The sequence below is a fragment of the Monodelphis domestica genome, chromosome 3 (assembly GCF_027887165.1).
Source record: "Monodelphis domestica isolate mMonDom1 chromosome 3, mMonDom1.pri, whole genome shotgun sequence".
Classification (NCBI taxonomy): Eukaryota; Metazoa; Chordata; class Mammalia; order Didelphimorphia; family Didelphidae; genus Monodelphis; species Monodelphis domestica.
This window is the reverse complement of record NC_077229.1, coordinates 12,619,775-12,643,529: the sequence shown is the minus strand read 5'-3', so window position 1 is coordinate 12,643,529 and position 23,755 is coordinate 12,619,775. Positions and strand designations below refer to the sequence as shown.

Sequence of the window (23,755 nt, the reverse complement as noted above, 5' to 3'; positions counted from 1 at the left end):
GCGCTCTGCCGATGACCAAGAAAAACATGCCAGGGGGTGGTGGTCCGAATTTGCCAGTAGGGAGGACTATTGGGCCTTCCTCAGGTGTCAATATTCTGGTGGTGGAGGCACAGAGGTCCAGGCCTGCGCTACCTGCTGTGGCTCGAGTAAGGGAGCTGGACAGGGGCTCCCGAGGGAGCCCCGCATCCCGTTTCCCTGTACTGGGGGAAGTATCTGCCCATCAAAGGTGGTTCTGGATCGGCAATCTCGGGCCCAGTGCCGGCCCTTCCTACACTTCGGGCAAATGCTAGGTGGTGGTTTAGGGGGGGCTACTATTGGTGCGGGGGTCTGCCTAGGATTTTGTCCGGACGGGCATTGACGTGCAAAATGGCCAGGTTGCCCGCATTTAAAGCAGTTGCGGGGGGTGTTGGGGCGAGAAGCCTGAATGGCAACCCCGATGGCTAAGGAGATGGATTTGTTTATTTTATGATCATAAGCGTCAATATCATTGCATAAGCGGATCATCCCATCTAGATCAAGTTCTCTTGCCTTTCCTCTTAGGGCAGTCTTACAGGCAGAATTAGCATTTTCGATTGCCAAATGTCTCACCATCGGGTTATCTGCTCCATCCTGGCCCAAGACCCTTTCGGCGGTTTCTAAAAGTTTTGCAACAAATTGAGCGTATGGCTCATTGGGTCCCTGGAGAATTTTTGAGAGGGGTGCTGTGACTGACCCAGCGGCAGGAACTGCCCACCAAGCAGCCATAGCAGCATGCGCAGTTTGCATGAGCAAGCCAGGGGGTAGTCTCATTTGCTGGTTTTCTAATGCAAAGCGGTCACGACCGACGATTTTATCAATCGTCCAAGCGGCTGTCTGGGCATTTTTTGAGTTAAGTTTAGCCTGATTTTCTGCCCTTTCAAGGAACTCTGCCTTCCAAATTAAGAATTGTCCCCTGGAGAGGACAGATTGTACTACCTTGGACCATTCGGAGGGGAGCATATGTCCTTCTCCTCCAAGCCCCTCCAGAATGGAGAGCGTAAATGGGGCGTTAAGGCCGTAATTTTTAACAGCTGAATGGAGGTCTTTAATGTTTTTGAATTTTAATTTTTTATAGATCGGAGTACGGGACTGTGGTGAGCTTGAAGTAGGGAGTTCACCACCGGTCTCATCTCCCTCTGCTCCTTCGGAGTCAGAGGATTCGGCAGAAGGGGGGAGGGAAATGTCCTCGGGTGGAATCTGAGCAGCCTGTTGTTGCCTAGTAACAACCGGGAAGGCGAGAGCGGTCTTATCTTTTAATCGAGGTGGCTTGGACTTAGGAATCAGAGGCCGGAAAATATCTATTTGCAGATCATGTAATTGGTTAGTTAATGTATGCACCTCCTTTTGAAGTCCTAGGAAATATTTAAGTTCAGCAATTTGCCGGCTGAGTTGTTTTGTGGCCTCTTTAAGATTCTCAGAGCCAGGGAGTACAGGAAAAACAGGAGGAGTGAGGCTGCCACCGGCGGGGTTGTACGGGGGAAGCCTGTTTTTACACTGCAGGGGGGGCCTGTTTTCCAGGTGATTACTGTCCTGATAGCAGGCGGCTTCTTCTTCTAGCTCTGTCTGATAAGTGGGATTAAGTGTGTCTTCTGAATCAGGGTTTGTATATAGAACGGGGTAAAGGTGGGGTTTGGGTTTGGAAGGGACAAGAGGTTCCCTAAGGGAGGGATTTTCAATTGGTTCATCTAAGAGGGAAGGAGGGCGTTTGTCTTTTTCTGGTGGTATTTCCTCCTCCTCAATTTTTGTTTTATGGTCTAAGATAGCATCTTCAGCTAAGCTAAGGAGGTGGGAGACCTGTTTATTAGTGTCGGCTTCTTTAAGAATATCACGGATTAGTCCGTAGTAAGAAAAATATTCATCGGGGATCTCTTGGCCTGATTTTATTTGGCCGTTCAGTTCTTTGCCCACTTTGTTCCAAGTAAGGGGGTGAATTCCCGGGCTATGTAGAATGAGCCAGGGGCAACGCTCTTCTATAAAGCAGAAGAACTTAAATAAATTTTTCTTTTTTACCCTAATACCTCTCTCCCTGAGACTATTTTTTAACTCTTTAACAAATAGAGCTTCTTTTGAGAGTGTCTTCCCCATCTCATTCACAGTTATCACATACACTTCCCCACTTTCTCGCCAATCCTCTCGCGAGGGTATAGAAACTGATACTAATGGGTCCACACTCGTGAGCGATTCGAGGGCTCAGTCAGAGTCGGTCCGGCCAAGGCCTTCCACTCACCCCAGAACGGGATGGACCACGTCGCTTGAGCTTAGGCAGATGGTATAAACCCCCATCAGGAGATCACCCTGTTACTCGTATGCGAATCGTGGACTGAGTTTTCCTCTCCTCTCTGCAATCACACACACAGTCACACTTACAGTCACTCTGGGTTAATCACTCTCAATTTTTTATGCCTGTGGGGGATGGGACGACTTACCCTTATCTCAAGGCTGTCCGTTCAGCCTCTACCGTTACTTTGTCCGCGGAATTTGTTTCTCAGTTGTCCGGTAAGCTGTCTTACTCAGGCCCCACACGTTGGGCGCCAGATATCCGGGTCCCGCCGGATACAACTGTGGGGTCCCTGAAGCAGCCACCTAAAAGACCATAGGGGGAGAGAGGGGAGACCAAGCACGCAAGAAAGACAGAGTCTGTCTGATAGTGGCAAGGCTTGTTTATTGCAGGCGCAGGGCGAGAATATATACACTTAAGGTAGCGGGGGCGGGGGGGGCTGATTAAGGACAGGTTGTAATAGAAAGGGAATGTGAAGAATTTTTATGGTTTGTGGCCGTTGGTCTTAACGACGCCAATTTCCAGGAGGTAACCTATTTGTTCATATTCTCAGAAACCCTTATCTCGTTCCTGGTCATAAGTTTTTCCCCACACATAGTCTCTGACAATTATCTTATTCTTGGTCATAAGTTTTTGCCCCACACATGGTCTCTGACAAGCAATGAATCCAAGAGTCCTTCTCTCCAACCTTTATAGATGTTGGAGTAGTTAACAGTATTTGGAATGGTCCTTCCCAGGAAGGCTGAGTTGCTCCAGTACACTGGAAATTCTTAATATACACCTTGTCTCCTGGGTTCAGGTGGTGAAGTGAAAAATCTAGTGGTCCAGCTTGTACTGCAGCTCTGGATTCATGGAGTTCATGCAGTTTGTGCTGTAATTCCTCTATATATGAAACAATAGTAGTATCTTGTGAATTTCAAAACTACTCAACCCTGTTCAAACCATTCTTTAGAGGATGGGATTTGGCTATTTCCTGATCAATAACAATAGAGATACTTGGAATGACAGAATCAGGTCTTGGAAACTACAATCTCCACCCTACTCAAGGTAACAGGATTTAGAAAGGGCTGCAGCAAAGCTCAAGATTTAATTATTTGAGAATATGACCTTCAACAGACATGTGCAAAGGGGACAGACCTCTGGGCGGTCCTGGGTTAAGCTAGAGCCACCATTGGCACAGGTGAGACACAGGAAGTGAGGTAGAGGAGAGCTGAGGAGGCTGGAACTTGCTGTGTGGAGGGAGAGTGTGGTAGTTGGAGCCTGGTGCTTGGAGTGGAGACCCTCAGACTGTTTCTCCATTTTGGTCACGTGAGTGATAGGGACTGGTCTCTTTTCTTTGCCTCGGCTATCCAAGGCCTTGGGCCTTTGGCCCAGCCTAAGCAGAGTGGGTATTTAAGCCCTATTCCCTTCTCTCCTTTTTCCCCCCTCTCTCTCTTTCCCTCTAATACTTTTCTTCCTCCTGTTAGTAATTTTTTTTAAATTGCATAAAAGGTTGACTGCTGACTTGAGTTTCATTTAGGAATTACATAGCTGAATTCCTTGGCGACCTTAAATTAATATATATCTGTCTTTTAAAGTGATTTCCATATCACATTATGGCTGACCACACAGGAGTCTAAAGAATTCTCTCGATAAACTTCTGAATTTTCCTGCCTTTTTACTCTACTTTCTCATCACTTAGTCCCTTTTAACAGCTAACTCGGCTTAAAGACACAGCTGCTAGAACAAGTGAGTATAAAAAACTTCTCTCTTCTCTTTTCTCCTTAAGTTAAATTGGAATCAGCAGTTTTTCTTTTTCTTCCCTTTAATCTTAAAGGGGCTGCTGGGTGGCTCAGTGGATTGAGAGCCAGGCCTAGAGACAGAAGGTCCTGGGTTCAAATCGGACCTCAGATACTTCCCAGCTGTGTGACTCTGATAGTTAGATAGAAAACAGCTGTTTTAAATCTCAACAACAGAACCCTAAAGTCCTGGCTGGGAGAGCTGTTTCTAAATATCCTTTCCCTTAAGGAACAACTGCCTAGATTAGGAGTAAAAAAAAAAATCTGTGGAAAGTTTTTGCTTTGTCCTGCTCCCCACGTGTTTTGTGAAGACTGTTAGAAAAATAATTACTATATATATATATGAATACTACATTCTTTGACATTTATATGGCAGTTGAAGAATTAGAGGCATTGAGGAATGCAGGATACCTCCAATTTTTTATATTGATATGTAATGTCATTTTTGTACTCCTCAATACTGTATTTAGAGGTGCTAAAATGAAAAAAATTGAAGATAAAATGCAAGTCCAAATAGAAGATCTAAAATGTTTCTTACAGGATCAACTGGCAAAACACCCACTCTACGAGAAACAGAAATGTTTCTGAACCTTTGAATGAGGAAATTTCCTTCCCTGAAATAGAGATGGAAAAAACCTTCCCTATAGCTCAGTTAACAGACTGATTCTCTCGTGCAGTGCAAATCTTGACTGAATTTAATCCCCAAAACCCTTCCCCTGCAATCCCAGTTTCTCATGTTCCCTTTCCTACAGAAAACCAAATTCCAATGCAAAGGAGATCTCGTCCTCCTAGAGAAACCTGTCCTTGTCAAACTGACCCACAGGTACAAAATTCAACTAGAGGCCTGTTTCCTCTAAGAGAAGTACCTGAAATAGGACGGAATGGGGATGTGTTGACTTTAAGACATAGGATACTGTTTACTCCTCAAGAAATAAATGAATTTACATGAAATATCTCCACATATGAAGAAGATCCCTTTCTAGTAACAAAAAAGATGGGAGACATTTTTTTTCAGTATAATCCATCTTACAAGGACGTTGAGAACTTGCTACAAGCTTTTTTAACTGAACGTGAGAAAAATAAAATAATTGCTCATGTCAACAAAACCCGGGGGTGGAATGCAGCTCATTGGCCATCTCAGGATCCCGAATGGGACTATAACAATCCTGAGGATTATCTACAACTATACAGTTGTAGAGAGGCCATCCTTAAGGCAATGAAGGAATGTGCAGACAGTACAGATAAGTGGATGGAACTTGAAAAAATTAAGCAAAAGGAGGAAGAAACACCCTCCATTTTCATGGATAGAATAATCGAGTTTGGGGGCAGATACCTGGATTGGGATCTAACTAAAGAAACTAGCTTAAGAGAAGTTAGAAGAATCTTTGTCAATAACTCTTGCAAAGCAATTAAGAATTATTTTAGAACACAATGTCCAAGATGGTCAGATATGGACCTTGAAGAATTGCGAAAAACAGCTATATATGTTTTAAAGGGAAACAAAGAAAAGGAGGAAGAAAACAATGATGACATGGAGGAAATGAAGAAAAAAATGAGATGTGTAATAGATAGGATAACTAAATTAGAAAGTGGGCATGATAATGAAACGACACTTGCCCCTCTCCAGAAATCTTATTATCAATCCATTACCTGCCACTTCTGTGGGAAGAAGGGCCACAATACGGTACAATGTAGAGCTTTTCTCAAGATTATAGGAATAAATACTCAGTTTAATAACAACTACAGAAGTGATAATTATAGAAATAAATATAATTATGACAATGAAAACCACAACTTTAGGAATGATGACTATAGGAATGGATATTGGGAAAATGATAACTCAAATGAAATAACTCCACAACAAAATATAAAAAATGGTGCTCGTCCAAGAAATACTCGAGGTTTGCTTTCAGGGGGGTGCCCAAGGAACTTCCCAAACACAATGAAGGTGTCCGGGGGGAGGGGGGGCTGGGGCACAGGAATCAGAGGATACAACTTTGATTTTCCGGACCCTGATGTCCTACTACCCGTTGTCCCTATGCACTACCCCCCCCCATACTAATGAACCCCATGTTACTTTAAAGGTGGGTAACACCTATTATGATTGTCTGTTAGACACTGGAGCTTCCTGGTCTGTATTAAAGAGAACACCTGATTTTTTACAATGTTATTCTGTTGGCTCAGAGAATGTAATGGGAGTATCAGGAATAACCCAAAGAATTAAAAGACTTCCTCCTAGAATGATGTCTGTAGGACCCCTAGAGGTACCACAATCCCCTCTGTTTTTTGGGGGTTTTTTTTTACCCTTAAAGTGATTTCCATATCACAATCTCTCCTAATAGTGATGTATATGTAGGAGAGAAAGGTTTAGCCTGTATAGGTGGATGTCTGAAAAGTATCTCAAATAGTGAGATGTGTAGGTCTCCTTTAGACCTGGTTCTAAGATAAAATAGGGTCAGAGGGAGAATTTCAGGCCATTTTAAATGGGTCTCAGTGCATAATTCACCAGTCATCGTTTTCAGTTCTTAATTCATTCTTTCAGCTTGACCTGAGCTCTGGGGATGATATGGAACATGGAATTTGGGAGTTATTCCTAAGCAAGAATATATTTGATTTAAGATAGAATCAGTAAAATGACTTCCTCTATCTGAGTCAATATGTGCTGGCAGGACAACGTGAGGAATAATTTCTTTTAAAAGCACCTTAGCAACAAAAGCCACTGTGACTTGGGTCTTAGGAAATGCTTCCGGCCATCTGGTCAGTTGATCTACTATGACTAGACAAAATTTATAATATCTGGCCTTTGGCAGTGTTATAAAATCTATCTGTAGGGGCTCAAAAGGTGTGTAAGCCAGAGGACGCCTACCAAAGGCTTTGCCATGAAAGGCATGTTGGTTATATGCTTGGCAGGTAGTGCAGGCTGTACACACTTTAGAGGCTATAGTAGTTATACCAAGGGCTATCCATACTCTCTTAACAGAGGCCACAATGCCCTGGGTGCCAAAGTAACCACTTTTATGAATAGATTGGCAAATCTGATGATAGAAACTTCTAGGGAGCAGGGGTTTTCCTTGAGATGACACCCATACTACATTAATCTGTTTTGCTTTGAATTTTTGCTTCCATTTTTCCACTTCCTCTTTATTATAGGAAAGTGATAAATTTAAGTCATCAGTGGTTGTTAATGTTAAAATTAATTCAGGCCCTTCTGTGAGTGCTAGCTTTGCAGCAGTATCTGTTCGATCATTTCCCCTAGACACAGGGTCAGTGTGCCACTTGTATAGGCAGAGCAATGAACTGCAGCTAGGGCTTCAGGCAGCTGGAGAGCAGAAATTCATTAATAATTTCTGTATTAGCTATGGATTTTCCAGCTGAGGTTAAAAATCCTCGCTGGAGCCATAGCATCCCGACTGAATGACAAATGCCAAAAGCATATCTAGAATCCGCATAAGTTGTTGCCCTTTTATCCTTGGCAATTATACAAGCATGTTTCAGAGCTATGAGTTCTTCCCCTTGAGTGCTAATATTAGAGGGCAGTGACGCTGACCACTCAGTGGCAAATTCTGTGACTACAGTAGCTCCAGTGTAGCGTATGCCATCCCTCATAAAAGAGGAACCATCAGTAAATAAGACCAGATTTGGATTGTCTAAGGGAGTGTCCAAAAGCTTATCTTGAGGTTTTTCTGCCATGGACACTAGTGTTTCACAACTGTGTAATGGTTCTCCTGAAGTTGGTAAATCTGGAAGCAAGGTGGCAGGGTTATGGGTTGTATAGCGTGTCAAGGTAATGTTTTCACTATTTAACAAGGTTATTTCATACCTTGTAATTCGCTGATCCAAGAATGCCTGTGTTCTATGCCTTAGCAATAATGCTTCTATCTAATGTGGGAACATAATTGTTAATGGGCATCCCAATACGAGATCAACAGTTTTTGTCACTAGTAAGACTGTAGCAGCTACTCCTCTAAGACATGGTGGTGCTCCTGATGCTACTGGGTCCAGTTGGGCACAATGATAAGCAATTGGGTGCTGAGAAGGTCCCAAAGTCTGAGTTAAAACACCTGAAGCTACCCCTCTTCGCTCATGTACATACAAAGTAAATGGCTTGTTGTAATCTGGAATGCCTAGAGCAGAGGCAGACAGGATAGCCTGTTTTAGATCTGATAGAGCTGACAGGTGTTCTGGCTCTAATTTGAGGGGTTCAAGGACCGAATCCCTCGTTAATGCTATAAGGGATTTAGTAATTTCCCCATAGCAAGGAATCCATTGTCTACAGAACGCTGTTGCTCCTAAAATTGCTTTCAACTATTTCTTAGTGGTAGGAGCACTTAAATTTTGAATATTTTCAATATGTTTGGGGGAAATAAAGCAGGCACCCGCAGTTAGGATGAACCCCAAATATTCTACTTTCGGGAGGCACCACTGAACCTTATCCTTTGAGATCTTATGTCCTCTTTTGTGCAATTCCAAAAGAAGGTGTTTGCTATCTTCCTGACATGCTTCTGCATCTGTTGAAGCCAATAGTAGATCATCTACTTATTTGAATAATTTGCTGTTTTTAAATTTTATATCATCTGTATCTTGGCTCAAAATTTGTGCAAATATACTTTCTTACTCTTTCTTTAATTCCTCATTGCATTATTAATTAAATTCTCTATAAAACCCAGTTGACTTGGGTATATTCATAATTAGGAATATTTTCCTGGTGGCCACCTTATATTTGATTTAAAACCAAGACACTGTAGTGAAACATATTTTCTGTGGTCACAAATTTACTCACCCACTCTTATATCTACTATAATTTATATCTTCCACTATTTTACTCACTACAGTTTACAACCTGAACCATTTTAACTCTTTTAATCACCACATTTTATGACCATAACTATTTTAATTATAACAGTTTATGGCTGACCACGAATTTGGTGAGAACACCCTCAAAAAGCTTCTGTGAAATCTCTTGCTTCTGTGAAATCTCTTTCCTTTCTCTCTTTACTACTTGTTCTATCAGTCAGTTTTGTTTTCTTTTTTTAACTTGACTTCAAAAATACAGCTGCAAGAACGGGTGAGTAAAAAACTTTTTTGATTCTCCTTAAATTAAGCTGTTTTAGATCTTAGCAACAGGGCCCTAAGGTCCTAGCTACCAACTGCCTAAATTAGGACTAGAAAAACCTGGGAAAGATTTTTGACCTTACCTCTACAGCTGATCAAAATAAGCTATTAAAAGCTGAACTTAGTCACAGTAGAGAAAAGATTTAGGAAAGTTAAGAAGATTGAGGGTATTTCATCATAACCAACGTGGTCAACCAAAACTGTAAAGATAATTTTAGCACTGTGACTTAAAATCTAAATTTAATTGGTTGCCAGGTAAAGTACCAAATAATAAAATACCCAAGTCAGCTGGAAATTTATGGTGATTTAATTGACATAGTGGAAAGAAACTAAGAAGAAGGGAGAAGGAAAGGGTGAAGGATTTCTCCCACCTGGCTTGTATCAGGCAGGAAGATTAGGGTATCTTGAAAGTAAGGTTTTGGAGTGTGATGGAGGAAGGAATCAGCTTGGACTCCAAAGGGGCTCAGCCAAGATGCCTGAGCCTGAATCAGCTCAAGGGCAAACTCAACGCCAAAACCCAGACAAATAGCTGCCACCACGCCAAGATGTCAGAACGCTTAGGAAGCTGCCAGCCAGAGTTGCCTCTCCGGGGAAAGAGAGAGGAAGAATGCCTACTTTCCTGCATCTCATCTGTACCAATGATAGCTTAGCTTGACTTAGGACAGCCTAGGGGTCTGTCCGCTGTTTCTGATTTGTCATTTGTCATTTGCTAGCACATGCCTATGTAATGTGGGTGTGCACATTCCTGGGTGCTAGACCAAGCTAGATGGAGAGAATCTAAAAAATAACAATGTGGATAGCATTCTTTCTCATATGTCCCTCAGGATTGTCCCGTTTCATTACATTACTAATGCTAGCAAACTTCATTAAATTGGATCATTCAACAAAATTTCACTTTCTTTGTTCAATGTTCTCTTGGTTCTGCTCATTTCACTCTGCATCAGTTCATGGAGGTTCTTCCAATTCATATAGAAATTCTCAAATTCATCATTCCTTACAACACAATAGTACTCTATCACCATCACATGACACAGTTTGTTCAGTTATTTTTCAATCAAGAGATATCCCCTCATTTTTCCAGTTTTGTACACCACAAAAAGTGGGGAATATGAGCATTTCTGTACAACCATTTTTTTAAAATTATCCTTTTGGGTTAATAGTGGTGTTACTGGATCACAGGGCATGCTTTCTTTTAAAGCCCATTGGGCATAATTGAATGGCATAATATCTTTGCGTGTATAGATAAAAGGAGGAAATTTATTCCATTTTCAAAATTACTGCATGAGAGTTAAAAAGAGAGAAGTCGTTTTTCTGCTTAGCATACAAATTTTACCAAGAATGACCATGTCATAGTGCATCCAAAATGATGAGAGCAAAATATCTGGAAGGTTACCTGAGATTCACAAAATTATAACAATAATAGATGAGTGACTTTTAGGAAAGATAAAAAGGGCAATGGAGAAAGAATGTCCAATATGGAAGCCAAAGCATGCTCATGCACAGGGTTTGAGTTATAGTCAAACTCAGAACATGAGTTGTGAAGTATGATGAGTATCTTGGACTTGCCTGTGTCACAGATCTTTTGTGAAGTTTAATTGTTATTATGTGTGAAAGTATGTCTAAAGTCATCCATCTTGTAGATAAGACCAAATGGTGTTTCCAAAGACTGGCTCTGCTTGTTTAAGTTTAAAAACTTTTTTGCCTGGGAAAAATAGAATAAAAATCAGTTTACTTTCTGCATCAGAGGAAAGAACTTATATTGCTCTCTGTATGTGTGTGTGTGTCCTCCTTCCTTCTGTGTTTATATCATAATTTGTTTTCGTCAGGGGCAGATACTAATTTTGAAGTGAAGGAGATGTCTAGAAAGCTGAGGTTTTTATGGAAGGATCTGGCCCCCAAAGATGCATGAATGAGGTTCACCATAACTGCATTTTGAGAGAAATCTGTGACTGATATCCAGGTAAATAAAAAACTAAAGAGTGGCTGTGAATTTGATGAAACTGCAGAGAAATTCAGCCCATATTGAGTCCTAAATCAGTATGTGAAATTGACTTCAGGAAATGACTGTTGTCAGGATAGTGTTAAACAAGTTTTCTTATTCTCTCCCTCTATCTTTAAGAGGCAAGGGAGCAGAAAGATTTCTCAGTCAGAGCATTCTGCTGAGTGGGGGTGAGTTGCAGACTGTCAGTTGATGACTGGAGAGTCAGTGGCTCACAGTGGGTTGGGCAGTTAAGGCTGGCAGTTCAGGGAAAGTTGGTTGCTGAGCATGAGTTGGTCCTTAGGGGTTGGTCACTTGTAGTGTCGGTTGGTAATTAGTTGAGTTATATAAAGGTAGCCAAGACCTTAATAACAGCAAAGACCTTTAAGGAGCAGAGGGTGCTGGGACAGAAGGGGAGACTTGGCTTAGCTCCATGTAGAATTCTGGGCTTTTGAATGGAGATCCCAAAGAAGCAGGAAGCATTTCCCTGCTGGGGATCTTGTCAAGAGCCAAATAGAGCTTTCAACTGTGTATTGCTCTGAGACTACTGCTACTAAGTTGTTCCAGCAACATAGTTCTTCAAGGAAATATATCACCAATGTTTCAAGACTTCTGACTCGGGAGCGTCATGGACTCTGCTCTGGAACCTGGCTCTCTCCCTTTGCCTTTTGCACCTGTTCTGACTATTCCTTAACCCAATAGTATTAAAATTAGGAGTGAGGGAATTAACTGGATTTGAGAAGGAGAAACTCAGATTTAGCTTGACAGCTGTCTGCTTGTAGGACATATACCAGGGACTTTGACTCCCTCTTTCCAACCCCCCTGCAAGCCTTATGGGCATTGCTCAAATCTTTCTTTTAGTTTATCTCCTGGAGCTAAGGGAAGGTAGTTTGCTGAAGTTATAAGATCAGCCTCAGCAGAGTGTTAATCCAGACCCTTCCCTGCTGAGTCAAGGCACTTGGGGGAAGTGTGTCTCCTTGATCTCACTGATCTCTCCCTGCCAGGGAATTTGAGGATATCCATCACTTCATCTGATAGGGGAGATCTCCCTTCAACTTCCCATCACCCTCATGTAAGGAGGGATCCCCTATTTCCAGTGCAGCACCCCTGACAGCAACACCCAGCAGGAGTGAAGGAGAATAGGAGTCAACCCATCAAGGCTCCTATCTCATAGCATTCTGCTGCCTTTCACAACAAGCTCCCTTTAGGACATCTTTAACCATCATTATAATAACACCAAAGTCTAGTTCTTTTACAATCCTTACAGAATGTAAGCAGTGTGGAAAGACTTGCTGGGATTTACTAATTACTAATTATATATGTATATATTATATTGTATGTATAATTAAATATATATAATTACTAATCCCAAATGATTTACTAAAATAAAATGGAATTTAGGGTAGTTTTATTTAATACAGGGAAGATCTTAAGGAATGGGAGAGAGAGAAAATTCCGGCTTCCTCTGAGCCAGGTAGAAATTCTAAGACTCTAATCAGGGAAAAGAGTCTCAAGATGATGGGCTTTTCTCGGAGGTTTACAACTACAGAAAGGCAGGGTCATTAAGTCAGTCTTTCACTCACCAAAGGTGACTGTCTAAAGGAAGCAGTTTGAGGTCTCCTGCACAAGCTCCTCCAGGGGTTCAGTTTCACAGCCAAGTCCCAGTGTCCATCTTCCAGTCTCTCCTCTGAGTGACTCTTCTTCACTCTATCACGAATCTCAAATGCTCAAATATCTGCCAGTCCAACTCTGAGTCAGAGGTCTTCAATCTATGGACTCAAGTATCCCCTTCTTCTGGCCTCTATGGTCCTCTTTTTAAAGATCTTTTTCTCTTTTGTCACCTCCCCTAAATTTCACATCTACCAATCACAGCAGATGATCTCTCCAGGACTGGTCACTCTTTAGTTCACATCTTCTTTGATTTGATTATACCTTTTTTGGTTAGATCACACCTTTTGTGGTTAATTCACACCTTTAGTAGTTAGTTCACACCTTTAGTGATTGGTTACTTTTTTGTAGATTAAAATGTTATTAAATTAAAATCTACTTCTAGATTAAATTAAACTAAAATCTACTTTAATTAAAATTTTAAAAATCTACTTCAAATACTAAATTAACACTTTGGGGATTAAAATCTAAATTATAGATTGGGGATTACAATTCAATCTTCCCAATAAAGGAAGAGCTAAATATCTTCATTGTCACAATCAGGGAGAGCTGAATCCAGTATTCACAGGTTAAAATTAATATTCAATACTCCAAGCCCAGTTTTGACTTTTTAATAGGCAGGGTGGGCTTATTGTATTCAGATTTACAGGGAATTATGATGCCTTGATCAGTCAGAAAATTTATTATTGGTGTAATGCCATCAATTACCTCCTTCAAAAGAGGGTACTGAGGAATGGAGGGAGGTGGACTAGATTTTGTTTAAATTTGGACAGGGTCAGCCAATTTAAGTAGGCCAACATCAGATGATATGGCTCAGAGAGATTCAGGTATATCACTTGGGATCTCAAAAATATGAGTCTTCTTCATTTCATGAGCATCTGAAAGAAGTACATGGAGTAAAGTTAAGGATTCAGTCTTCAGGCAGTTCCAGTGTCATAGAGCCATCTGTAGAGTAAACTTATTGTGGCCCTAAGCCTACACAAAAGGTCTTTCCCCAGAAAATTTAAAGGAGAGCCAAGCGTTAAGAGGGAAGAGTGTTCCACACTAAGGGATCCTACAGACACTATTCTAGGGGAAAGCTTGGTAACCTTTAGGGGTATCCCTGACCTTAACCAAGACAGTGGAACTGCAATATGAATCAGGTATACTCTTCAATACAGGCCAGAAAGCTCCAGTGTCCAAAAGACAATCATAATAGGTGTTAACAACCTTTAATGTTACATGGGCCTCATTAGTGGGGGGGGGGGGTGGCACAGTGGATAAGGACAACAGGCAGTAAGACATCAGGGTCTAGAAAATCAAAGGTTGTATCCTCTGATTGCTGTGTCCCAACCCTCCCCCAAACCCCCTACTCCTTACACCTTCATAATCTTTGGGTAATATTTTGGGCTCCTTCCTGAAGTGCTGTAACTTCCTGGGTGGTTCAGAGTATACTCAATATACACAGTATACTCAAAATATACGCTGTGGGGTCATTTGGTATGAGTTGTCAGGTGCCTGATTTATGTGCCTAGGATTATCATCAGTCCTAAAATTACAATTCCTGAAATCACCATTATAATTATCATTCTTGTAATGGTTCCTATAAGAATTTCTCCCTTTGGTATAGTTCATCATTGCTGGGGAAATGTTTCTACAGTTCATTATTATGTGACCCTTCTTATGGTAGAAGTGGCAGGTAACATTGTTTTGATGATTACTGCTTTTTTATACAGTTTAAAGGTCTGGTACTTCTAGACCACCATCCTTCACATTTTTTTTCATTATTTCCCTTGATATTCTTGAGCTTTACTTCCAGATAAAATTTAGTATAATTTTTTTTCTAATTTTATAAAAAAGTTTTTTGGTAGTTTGATTATTATGACACAGGTTTGAATAGTAATTTTTATTATGTTAGCTCATCCTACCCATTTTCTTTCTTTTAGATTTTGGAGAGTGTCAAGTGACCACATTAAATGACCAGTCAATTAGTTATTTCAAATGAAGAAATTCTGTCTCTTGAGAATTCCAGTCATTATATTGTTAGTATATTTCTTTTGAATAATTTAATCACTAAAACATTAAAAAAATGAACACTCTTCTTTTCCTCAGCATACTTACTCTTCTTCCTGTGTAACTAAATATGAAATGACTGAAAATATTCCAGCAACAAAATTATCATCAAGCAAAGACAGAATGTTTTGGCTATGGCACATCATACCCAGTGGTTCCCCAAATTCTCAATTTAGCAAAAGACTGGGCTAGAATCAGTCTCATCCCATATAACTCTATGGACTCCTCTTTATGCTTTCATCTAGATAAGAGTATTTCAGACTTTTAGGAGCATACTTAGAGTTCCTTTTTCTTTGTTTTCTTCTCATTGATCATTGGTAATATTTCCGCCCTAGTATACACAGTATATACTATCTTCTCAGAAATTCTTTTTTCTTTTCTTTTAAATATTGTTTTATTTGGTCATTTCAGAGCATTATTCATTGGAGACAAAGATCATTTTCTCCCTCCTACCCCCCCACCTATCCCATAGCCCACATGCGATTCCACTGGGTATCACAAGTGTTCTTGATTCAAACCCATTTCCATGTTGTTGGTGTTTGTGTTCATTTAGAGTCTCTCCTCAGTCATATCCCTTCAACCCCTGTAGTCTAGCTGTTGGTTTTCCTCAGTGTTTTTACTTCCACAGTTTGTCCTCTGCTTGTGGATAGTGTTTTTTCTCCTATATCCCTGCAGATTGTTCAGGGACATTGCATTGACACTAATGGAGAAGTCCATTACGTTCGATTGTACCACAGTGTGTCATTCTCTGTGTACACTGTTTTCCTGGTTCTGCTCCTTTCGCTCTGCATCACTTCCTGGAGGTTGTTCCAGTCTCCATGGAATTCCTCCACTTTATTATTCCTTTTAGCACAATAGTATTCCATCACCAACATATACCACAATTTGTTCAGCCATTCCCCAATTGAAGGGCATCCCTTCATTTTCCAATTTTTGGCCACCACAAAGAGTACAGCTATGAATATTCTTGTACAAGTCTTTTTCCTTATTATCTCTTTGGGGTACAAGCCCAGCAGTGCTATGGCTAGATCATAGGGCAGGCAGTCCTTCTCAGAAATTCTTGAAATAAATGTTCTTACCAGATCAATTCTGACTTTTGTGATGAGGACGAATTTCAGATCACCCTCTTTATTTCTCCTGCACAGAATCTCCCATCTCACTCAGAGAGTACTCCCCATCTCCCTGATTCCACAAGGAAAATGATTTCAGAATGAGACATTTCTCCAGGTTTTACTCTTCACAACATGATTCTCACTTTAGACATAAAATGATTTTATGATTATTCTTTTGGGTTCTGAATGACTGATCTCCAATGCTGGCTCTGACACACTTCAAGGTTAGGAGTTTGGATAAAAGCTTTCTATACTTCAGTTTCCTCCAGTCAGTGGATGAGGGTTTTACTAGATGAATTCTAAATCTTAAGCCCTAAATATTGTGACATTTATCATCTTAGGGCTCATTAACATTCAAGGATGTAGCTGTGGACTTCACCCAGGAAGAGTGGTGCCTATTGAACCATTCTCAGAAGGAACTGTATGTGAAAGTCATACCGGAGAATGTGCAGAATCTACTCTCTGTGGGTAAGGGTCACTTCCAATGTTAACTCTGAATCTGCCATTAAGGGAATGTCTTTATTGCGAGCCAGATGTACAGGATTTAATAGCAAAAGAAAAATCTAACCATAGAAAATATCTGAGGAGGCAAAGAAGAGCAAAGCACATCCTGAGCTGGGGATTGGCATATAAAAGCCTCCACATGCAAAACCTCAATTAATGACTGTAATTCGTCTCAGGTGCTGGAAGAATTCAAAAAGGAATTCAAAAATGAAATGAGTGAAGTGGAAGAAAAATGGGAAAATAAATGCAAGTATTGCAAAAAGAAAATAAGAGCAGAAAAAGCAAAATTGGATAAGGAGCAAAAGAATCATAAAAATCTAATAAAGAAAAGAGTTTGTTTGTTTGTTTGTTTGTTTAGAAAATAGTGTTAACTAATTGGGAAAAAAGGGCAAAAAAATCCATTATGGAAAAATTTTTCAAGGAAAGTAAAAGGAACCAAATGGAAAAGGAAGATCTAAAGGTCATGGAAGAAAATCCTTCCTTTAAAATTAGAATTATGCATATAGAAACTAATGACTTCATGAGACATCAAGAAACAATAAAACAAAATCAAAAGGATTTAAAAAGAAAAGAAAATATGAAATATCTGACTAAAAAAAACACCTGACCTGGAAAAGAGATCCATGAAAGACAATCTAAGATTCATTAGACTACCCTTCCCCCCCCAAATGGCCTAGCTGTCATATTCTATGAAATTATCAAAGAAAACTGCCTTGATATTCTCCAATCACAAGTTAAAAGTGAAATGGAAAGAATCCACAGATCCCCTCCTGCAGTAAATCCCCAAATCACAATTCCCAAGAATATTATAGCCCAATTTTAAAACATTCATGCTAAGGAGATAGTATAGCACTAAGCCAGGAAGAAATAATTATTATATCATGTAGCCTCGGTGTTAATTATACAGGTGCTGGAGATTTCTATATTAAAGGGATCACAATGCTTGGAATAAGATATTCTAAAAGGGATAAAGACTGGGTTTATAACCATGAATTACCTACCCATCAAGATGGACTATATTCTTTCATGAAGAAAAATCATTATTTAATAAAGGGGAAGTCCAAGCATTACTGATGAAATGAACAGACCAAAGCAGAATCGTTAATGTCCCAATCCAAATTTCAAAAGAAGCAACAAAAGGTAAATAAAAAAGAGAAAATTTACAAGAGTCAAGCTTAAATTTTTTATGTGCCTAGTGGAAAGATGAGGTATTTGTCACTCTTTAAATTGCTTTATCATTATCATATTACTTAGAAGTATACATAGAAAGTGTGGTATTAAAGTATTAAGGAAGATATGTGAAAAAAATTTAAGGGGTAGAAAAGAGGAAAGAAAATAGAAGAGAAAAGTAACATGAGGTAAATGATATCAAATAACGAACCATGGGAAGAAAAATGATTACAGTTGAGGGGATGATGACGGTGGTGACAGGCAATCAGTATTATTTATACTCATTGGGGATAACACCCAGACTGAATGGGGTATAGAATTTTATCTTACTCTATAGTGGAACGGGAGCAGAATAAGGAAGGTGGTGGTGCGAGGACAATAATATAAGGGAGGTGGAATAGAGGGAGTGATTAAAAAGGAAATGTGTGAATAGGCAGTGAAAGGAGAAAGTGTAGGATTAAAAAAGGAAAACAAGTTGAAGGGGAATACTGAGATGGTAATCATAACTTGGATTATAAGTGAGATGACCTCATACAGATAACACAGTGTATTAAAAATCAAAATCCTATGATATTTTGTTCACAAACCCATTTGATATATGCAAGTAGACATTTAGAGAGTAAAGGTAAAGGTAAGTAAGTAAAGTAAGGTAAAGGTAAAGGCATTATCATTTCCATAACAACATGGAAATAAACGAACATATAAAACTATCTCACAGTTAATTCTAGGTATTCTAGCAAACAGGGTGGAAAGGCTTTTCCACATAGCAGATCTCTTGCTACATATCAGCTAATCCACACTGGGGAGAAACCTCATGAATGTAATCAGTGTGGAAAGGCTTTCTCAAAGAGGAGTAATCTTGCTGCCCATCAGAGAATCCACAGTGGAGAGAAAGCTTATGAATGTAAACAGTGTCGAAAGGCCTTCAGAGAGAGAGGATTTCTTGCTGAATATCAAAGAATCCATACTGGAGAGAAACATTATGAATGTAAAATAAACGGTGTCAAAAGGCCTTCATAAACAGAGAATCTCTCACTAAACATCAGCTAATCCACACTGGAGAGAAACCTTATGAATGTAAACAATGTGAAAAGACTTTCAAACAAGGGGCTCTCTTATACATCATAGAATCCACTCTAGAGAGAAACCATATGAATGTAAACATGTGGAAAGGCTTTCATAAAGAGAAATCATCTTGCTGCACATCAGAACATCCACACTGGAGAGAAACTTCATGAATGTAAACACTGTGAAAAGGCTTTCACACAAAGGAATTATCTTGCAAAGCATCAGAGCATCAAGTCTGCAGAGAAACTTTATGAATGTAAACACTGTGGTAAGGCTTTCACACAGAGGAGTCATCTTGCTGCACATCAGAATCCACACTGGAGAGAAACTTCATGAATGTAAATAGTGTGGAAAGGCATTTTCACATAGCAACTCTCTTGCTACACATCAGCTAATCCACATGGGAGAGAAACCTTATTGTATTGGAAAAAGTCATACAATATTCTACTTCATGCATTTATCAGTATTAGTAATGTTAGATTGGAAACTTACTGTAGAAATTAATGAAAGTTAAGTATCCTTCTAAAGGAAGATACTAATCTCCTTATGAAGAGTAGAGAAATCCCCCTGACCCCAGCAACTTTTTATAGATACATAAATATCCAGCTTTTATTCACTCTTTTCTAATGTGGCCAAAACCTCCCAAAACCAACATTTTTCTTAATTTATGGATTAAGAGGTTAGTTAGATTGCCATTCCCATTGGTAAAAGTCTTGAAACATGCAACTACATTGTTAACTCTTTGTCCTAAATGATTCAGTTACAGAAGAGTATCTTGCTCCTGGGAGTTGGTTTTTTCCTTTTTTAGGCCCTTTCTGAGCCCCCTCCTGCCTCTAGCATTAGCTTAACTGGGAGGTGGGGCTTTGGGAAAACAGCAGCAAGATCCCTAAAGCTGCTCCCTTAACCCTGAGAAGCATTTCAGGGCCTAATAAGGGTAAAATCCCAGTAGGGGACTCTGCACACAGCCTGTGCTCTCCATCCATGCCTTTTGCCCTCCCAGGCCAGCTCAGTGTAGTGACTCCCTGCTAAGCCTTTCCCCAGTAAAGCCTCAGAGCTAGTGCCCAGCCCCCTACCCTGTAGGCCCACTTAGAAACACCTGGTCACTCAGGCTGGACCCTAGGAGGGCAGGGGTGGGGGGGAGGTTACCTTCAAGGGAGGGGTGTTATATTTTGCCTTAAGTGAAAAGCCTTTCTTTTTCTTGGTTCTTTTTTTTCCCCCTCCCAAACCTTCCAGTACCACCTTTTGGCCTCAGGTTAAGGCTTTTTCAGTCCCCCCCCCCCCATTCAAAGACTAGTACATTAGGGTCTATCTGTACCCACACTATTTTTTTCTTCCTAGTCTTTAGGACAACCTGCCCTCTAGCCCTGGGAGACCCTATCACCCTAGCCAGGACGCACTGTGGGGAGTGCCATCTACAGATAGGAAGTAGAACTGCAGGCACTTTAATAATTAAATTTAATTTTAATTATCACAAAGGTCCTTTCCAAGCCTGAGGCTCCCTGTCCCCGCTATTGAGGAGGGTCACCCCTGAGGCCAGGGAAGGGCCCTAGGAGCTCCTCTGAGCCTTCCCCCTCTCTCCTTCCCCACAGGCATCCGAAGAGGAAGTTTCCCTACTTTGGGACTCCCATGCTCTGAAGGACCCCAGTCTGGCCCAAGCAGAGACCCCAGAACCAGAGGAAATGACCCCCAGGACCCTGAGGTCCCCCTCCCAGGTGAGTGCAGCCCCTCCCCAGCTCTGGCCAAGCTCCCCCAGACTGGAATCCAACAGAATTCAGACCTGTGTCTTTGCCAGGCCTCCAGGGGCGCCATCACTGCTTGGTCTCAGGGTGAGCTCCAGGGTCAGCCCTGGCTTCCCTCACATCCACTGTGTTCTGGGGGTTTCTTGGCCTCGTTAGCGCCTGCCTGAATGAGCAGCCCAGGTTTCACCCAGACAGGCCCAGGCGCTGCCATTCATTCATCCACCCTGGAGTGTGACATCTCTAGTTAGTGGTATGAGATTTAAAATGGTTGAGGTCTTAAACTGTAGTGAGTTAAAATGGTGGAAGATATAAATTGTGATAGATATAAGAGAGGGTGAGTAAATTTGACCGCAGAAAATGTTTCACTACAGTGTCTTAGTTTTTAAATCAAATATAAGGTGGTCGCCAGGGAAATATTCCCAATTATTCAAATACCCAAGTCAACTGGGTTTTATAGAGATTTTTAATTAATAATATAATGAGGAATTAGAGAAAGAGAGAAAGAGTAGGAAAGGAATAATTATGAAGGGCCTCAAGCCAATATGGCCTAGGCCTGAGTCTTAAGAGAGAGAATCAGTCAGTCAGTCTTTTAACACTCACCACAAGGTCTGCCTAAGCAGGGATTCTAGTGACACCAGGCCAGCATCATCTCAGCTCCTTTCACCAGCTCCTTCCTCAATCTGAATGTTTCAGAATGCTCTCCTCAATCTGAATGTTTCAGAATGAGCTTCTCAATCTCTGAGCTCTCATTTTTAAGGGCAAAATCTCCTATGTCATCTCCCCTAAATTCTTCCATCTACCGATCACTGTAGATGTTTTCCAAAAAACAGCCCATTTTGAATTCACAGCTGAGTAGATTAATCTCTTTAGTAAGTCAGAAAAAAAATGCTGCTGTATCAACTAATTTCATTAAGAGAAAACCTCTGAGTACTATTTTACCTTTTAGGTCTAAGTAGTTTACAAGTTGCCCCACCTTTATAGGCACTTAGCATCCCATTGTATCAATTCCAAAAATAGCCATGGCTCAAAGAATTCCTTTCCTTTATAAGTATGGTTTTCAAGTACTTTCATTGTTTAGCAAGGAGCCCTAAAGCATTCTTAAGTACGGGTGGAATAGAGGTCCTCCCATAGCAAGGAGTTTTCACATTCAAGTAGAGTTCTCACTATCTGGTAGGGAATTATTTCAAGTAGGGAATTGGAGGATTCCTCAATGTGGAGTAAAATTTTTAACATTCATAAGTCTGTGAAATTTTAAGGTTTACAGGGGAATCCCTAGAACAGGAGCTTTTGGGTGCTTTTACTGACTTCAGGCAGTCATTACAAGAGCTGGTTAGGGAGGACAGAAACCTGCCAGGACAGTGACACCATTTCTGAGCACAAGAGGCTCCCTGAAAATGAGGAAGCTGCCAGGGCTCACAGTTTAAAGGTATCAATTTACAATGTAGGACCACAAATGTCAGATAAGCAAACCTGATGATAAGTATAGGGACCCTCGCGGGAGTCCTATAACATTTATCTGTGGGAATAACCTGAGGTGGGGAGAGGAGGCTAAGGAAATTGGAGAATAGTAATGACTCAGAGACAGAAATAGAAACGAGTGGGGAGTAACTCGAACTCCGAGGAAGTAAGAGGAACAAGAGAACAGGTAGGGGGTATCAACGCCTTGATACTCTCTAGACAAGAGAGTCTGAATATCAATAGGAAGCTTCGGGGGTGACAGCAGCGCTAGAAAAGTGGGGAGACTCAACTCCTTGGTGCCTCCTATAGACAATGGAGTCTGAGCATTAGTAGGAGGCCTTGGGGGCACCCACATCACTAGGAAAGAGATACAGAGAAGCAAGAACGGTAAGAGGAGAGGAGGGTAAGGGAGAGAGAGAGAGAAGCAGTGAAGGCCGAAGGGAAGAGTCCACGCTTGTCCCCTGGTATTTATTGAAGGTATTAGAAGGTGAATCAAAGAATATGTAACATGACATGGGTATTTACATTGGTTAAATTGACAATGATGATATCAAAGAGGTGGGGATTAAATCAACCCCAGAATTTGCAAATGTGTGTAGTCCGAGCTGGGCAACGCCCTAATGGAACAGAGCTATGTTAATGACCTTACTCCCAGCAGAGGCAGCATGGCCCTGAGGCAGTGTGGCCAAGTCAAGGCCCAGCTCATGAAATTGCCTTTTGCTAGTGCCTGGGCGCGTCCTTTTTCATACAGTGACCATCAAGAGATCTGACCACGTGTCTGGTAATACAATATCAATACATGAATCATACTTCCCAGATGCCAACATGCCTGGTATGCTACAATCAGCTTTATGTAAATGAACTGAACCCCGGCCAACTCTCTTTCAGGGCACAGGCAGTGTGGAGGACGTTAGGCTACCTGTCAATGGGCAGCAGCTGCTGTGAGACACCAGCAGTCACTTAGTCTGAGTTGAGCAGGGATGATGTGGCTGTTGGTGGTCTCGAATAGGTGCAGAGGTTCAGGACTCAGCACCCTTCTGCTTACATCCTTAGATGGAGTGACTCCCATTTGTCTGGGAGGACTCCTGGGGAGAGCAAAGATGTCTTCTGAAAATGTCCAGAACTATTAGAGCAGCATCCTTTACCAAGGGCAGGACGGTAATGAGGGGGGAGTTCAGGTCTCCTAAGATCCCATCCTCAGCTTTATTTATGAATGTGAGACCTCAGGGGAGGGAGGGACAGAAGACCTGGATTGAAAGAATTACCATTTTTCTGTTTTTGAAGTTATTTACCCCTGGTCTTTCCCATTGATCCACTCTTCTGTCTCTTAGCAAGTACCACATTGTTTTGATGATCACTGCTTTTTGCATAGTTTAAAATCTGGTACTGCGAAGCCACCATCCTTTTTTTATCATTAGTTACCTTGATATTCTTGATCTTTTCTTTCTTCCAGCTGAATGTTAGTATAATTTTTTTCTAATTCTATAAAAAGTTTTTTGGGGGGGCAGCTGGGTAGCTCAGTGGATTGAGAACCAGGCCTAGAGACAGGAGGTCCTAGGTTCAAATCTGGCCTCAGCCACTTCCTAGCTGGGTGACCCTGGGCAAGTCACTTGACCCCCATTGCCTAGCCCTTACCACTCTTCTGCCTTAGAGCCAATACACAGTATTGACTCCAAGACGGAAGGTAAGGGTTTTTATTAAAAAAAAGTTTTTTGGTAGTTTGATAGATACAGCACTGAATAAGTAAATTAATTTAGGAAGGACAGCCATTTTTATTATATTAGCTCATCCTGCCCATTTTCTTTCTTTTAAATTTTGGA

At 41.0% G+C, this 23,755-nt stretch overlaps 1 protein-coding gene across 3 annotated transcripts in view; it reads left to right on the top strand.

The window, feature by feature from the left end:
- Window positions 1-23,755, top strand: part of LOC100617675 (zinc finger protein OZF-like) — a 40,777-nt gene that overhangs the window by 10,622 nt on the left and 6,400 nt on the right. The window contains exons 3-5 of one of the 3 annotated variants that reach the window (XM_056820557.1): window positions 11,013-11,146; window positions 16,338-16,464; window positions 20,328-20,450. In XM_056820557.1, coding sequence (XP_056676535.1) covers window positions 16,441-16,464; window positions 20,328-20,450 — 147 coding nt within the window. In that variant the 5' untranslated portion in view covers window positions 11,013-11,146; window positions 16,338-16,440. The remainder of the gene's footprint in view (window positions 1-11,012; window positions 11,147-16,337; window positions 16,465-20,327; window positions 20,451-23,755) is intronic. The other 2 variants (XM_056820558.1, XM_056820559.1) reach the window with 2 other exon arrangements.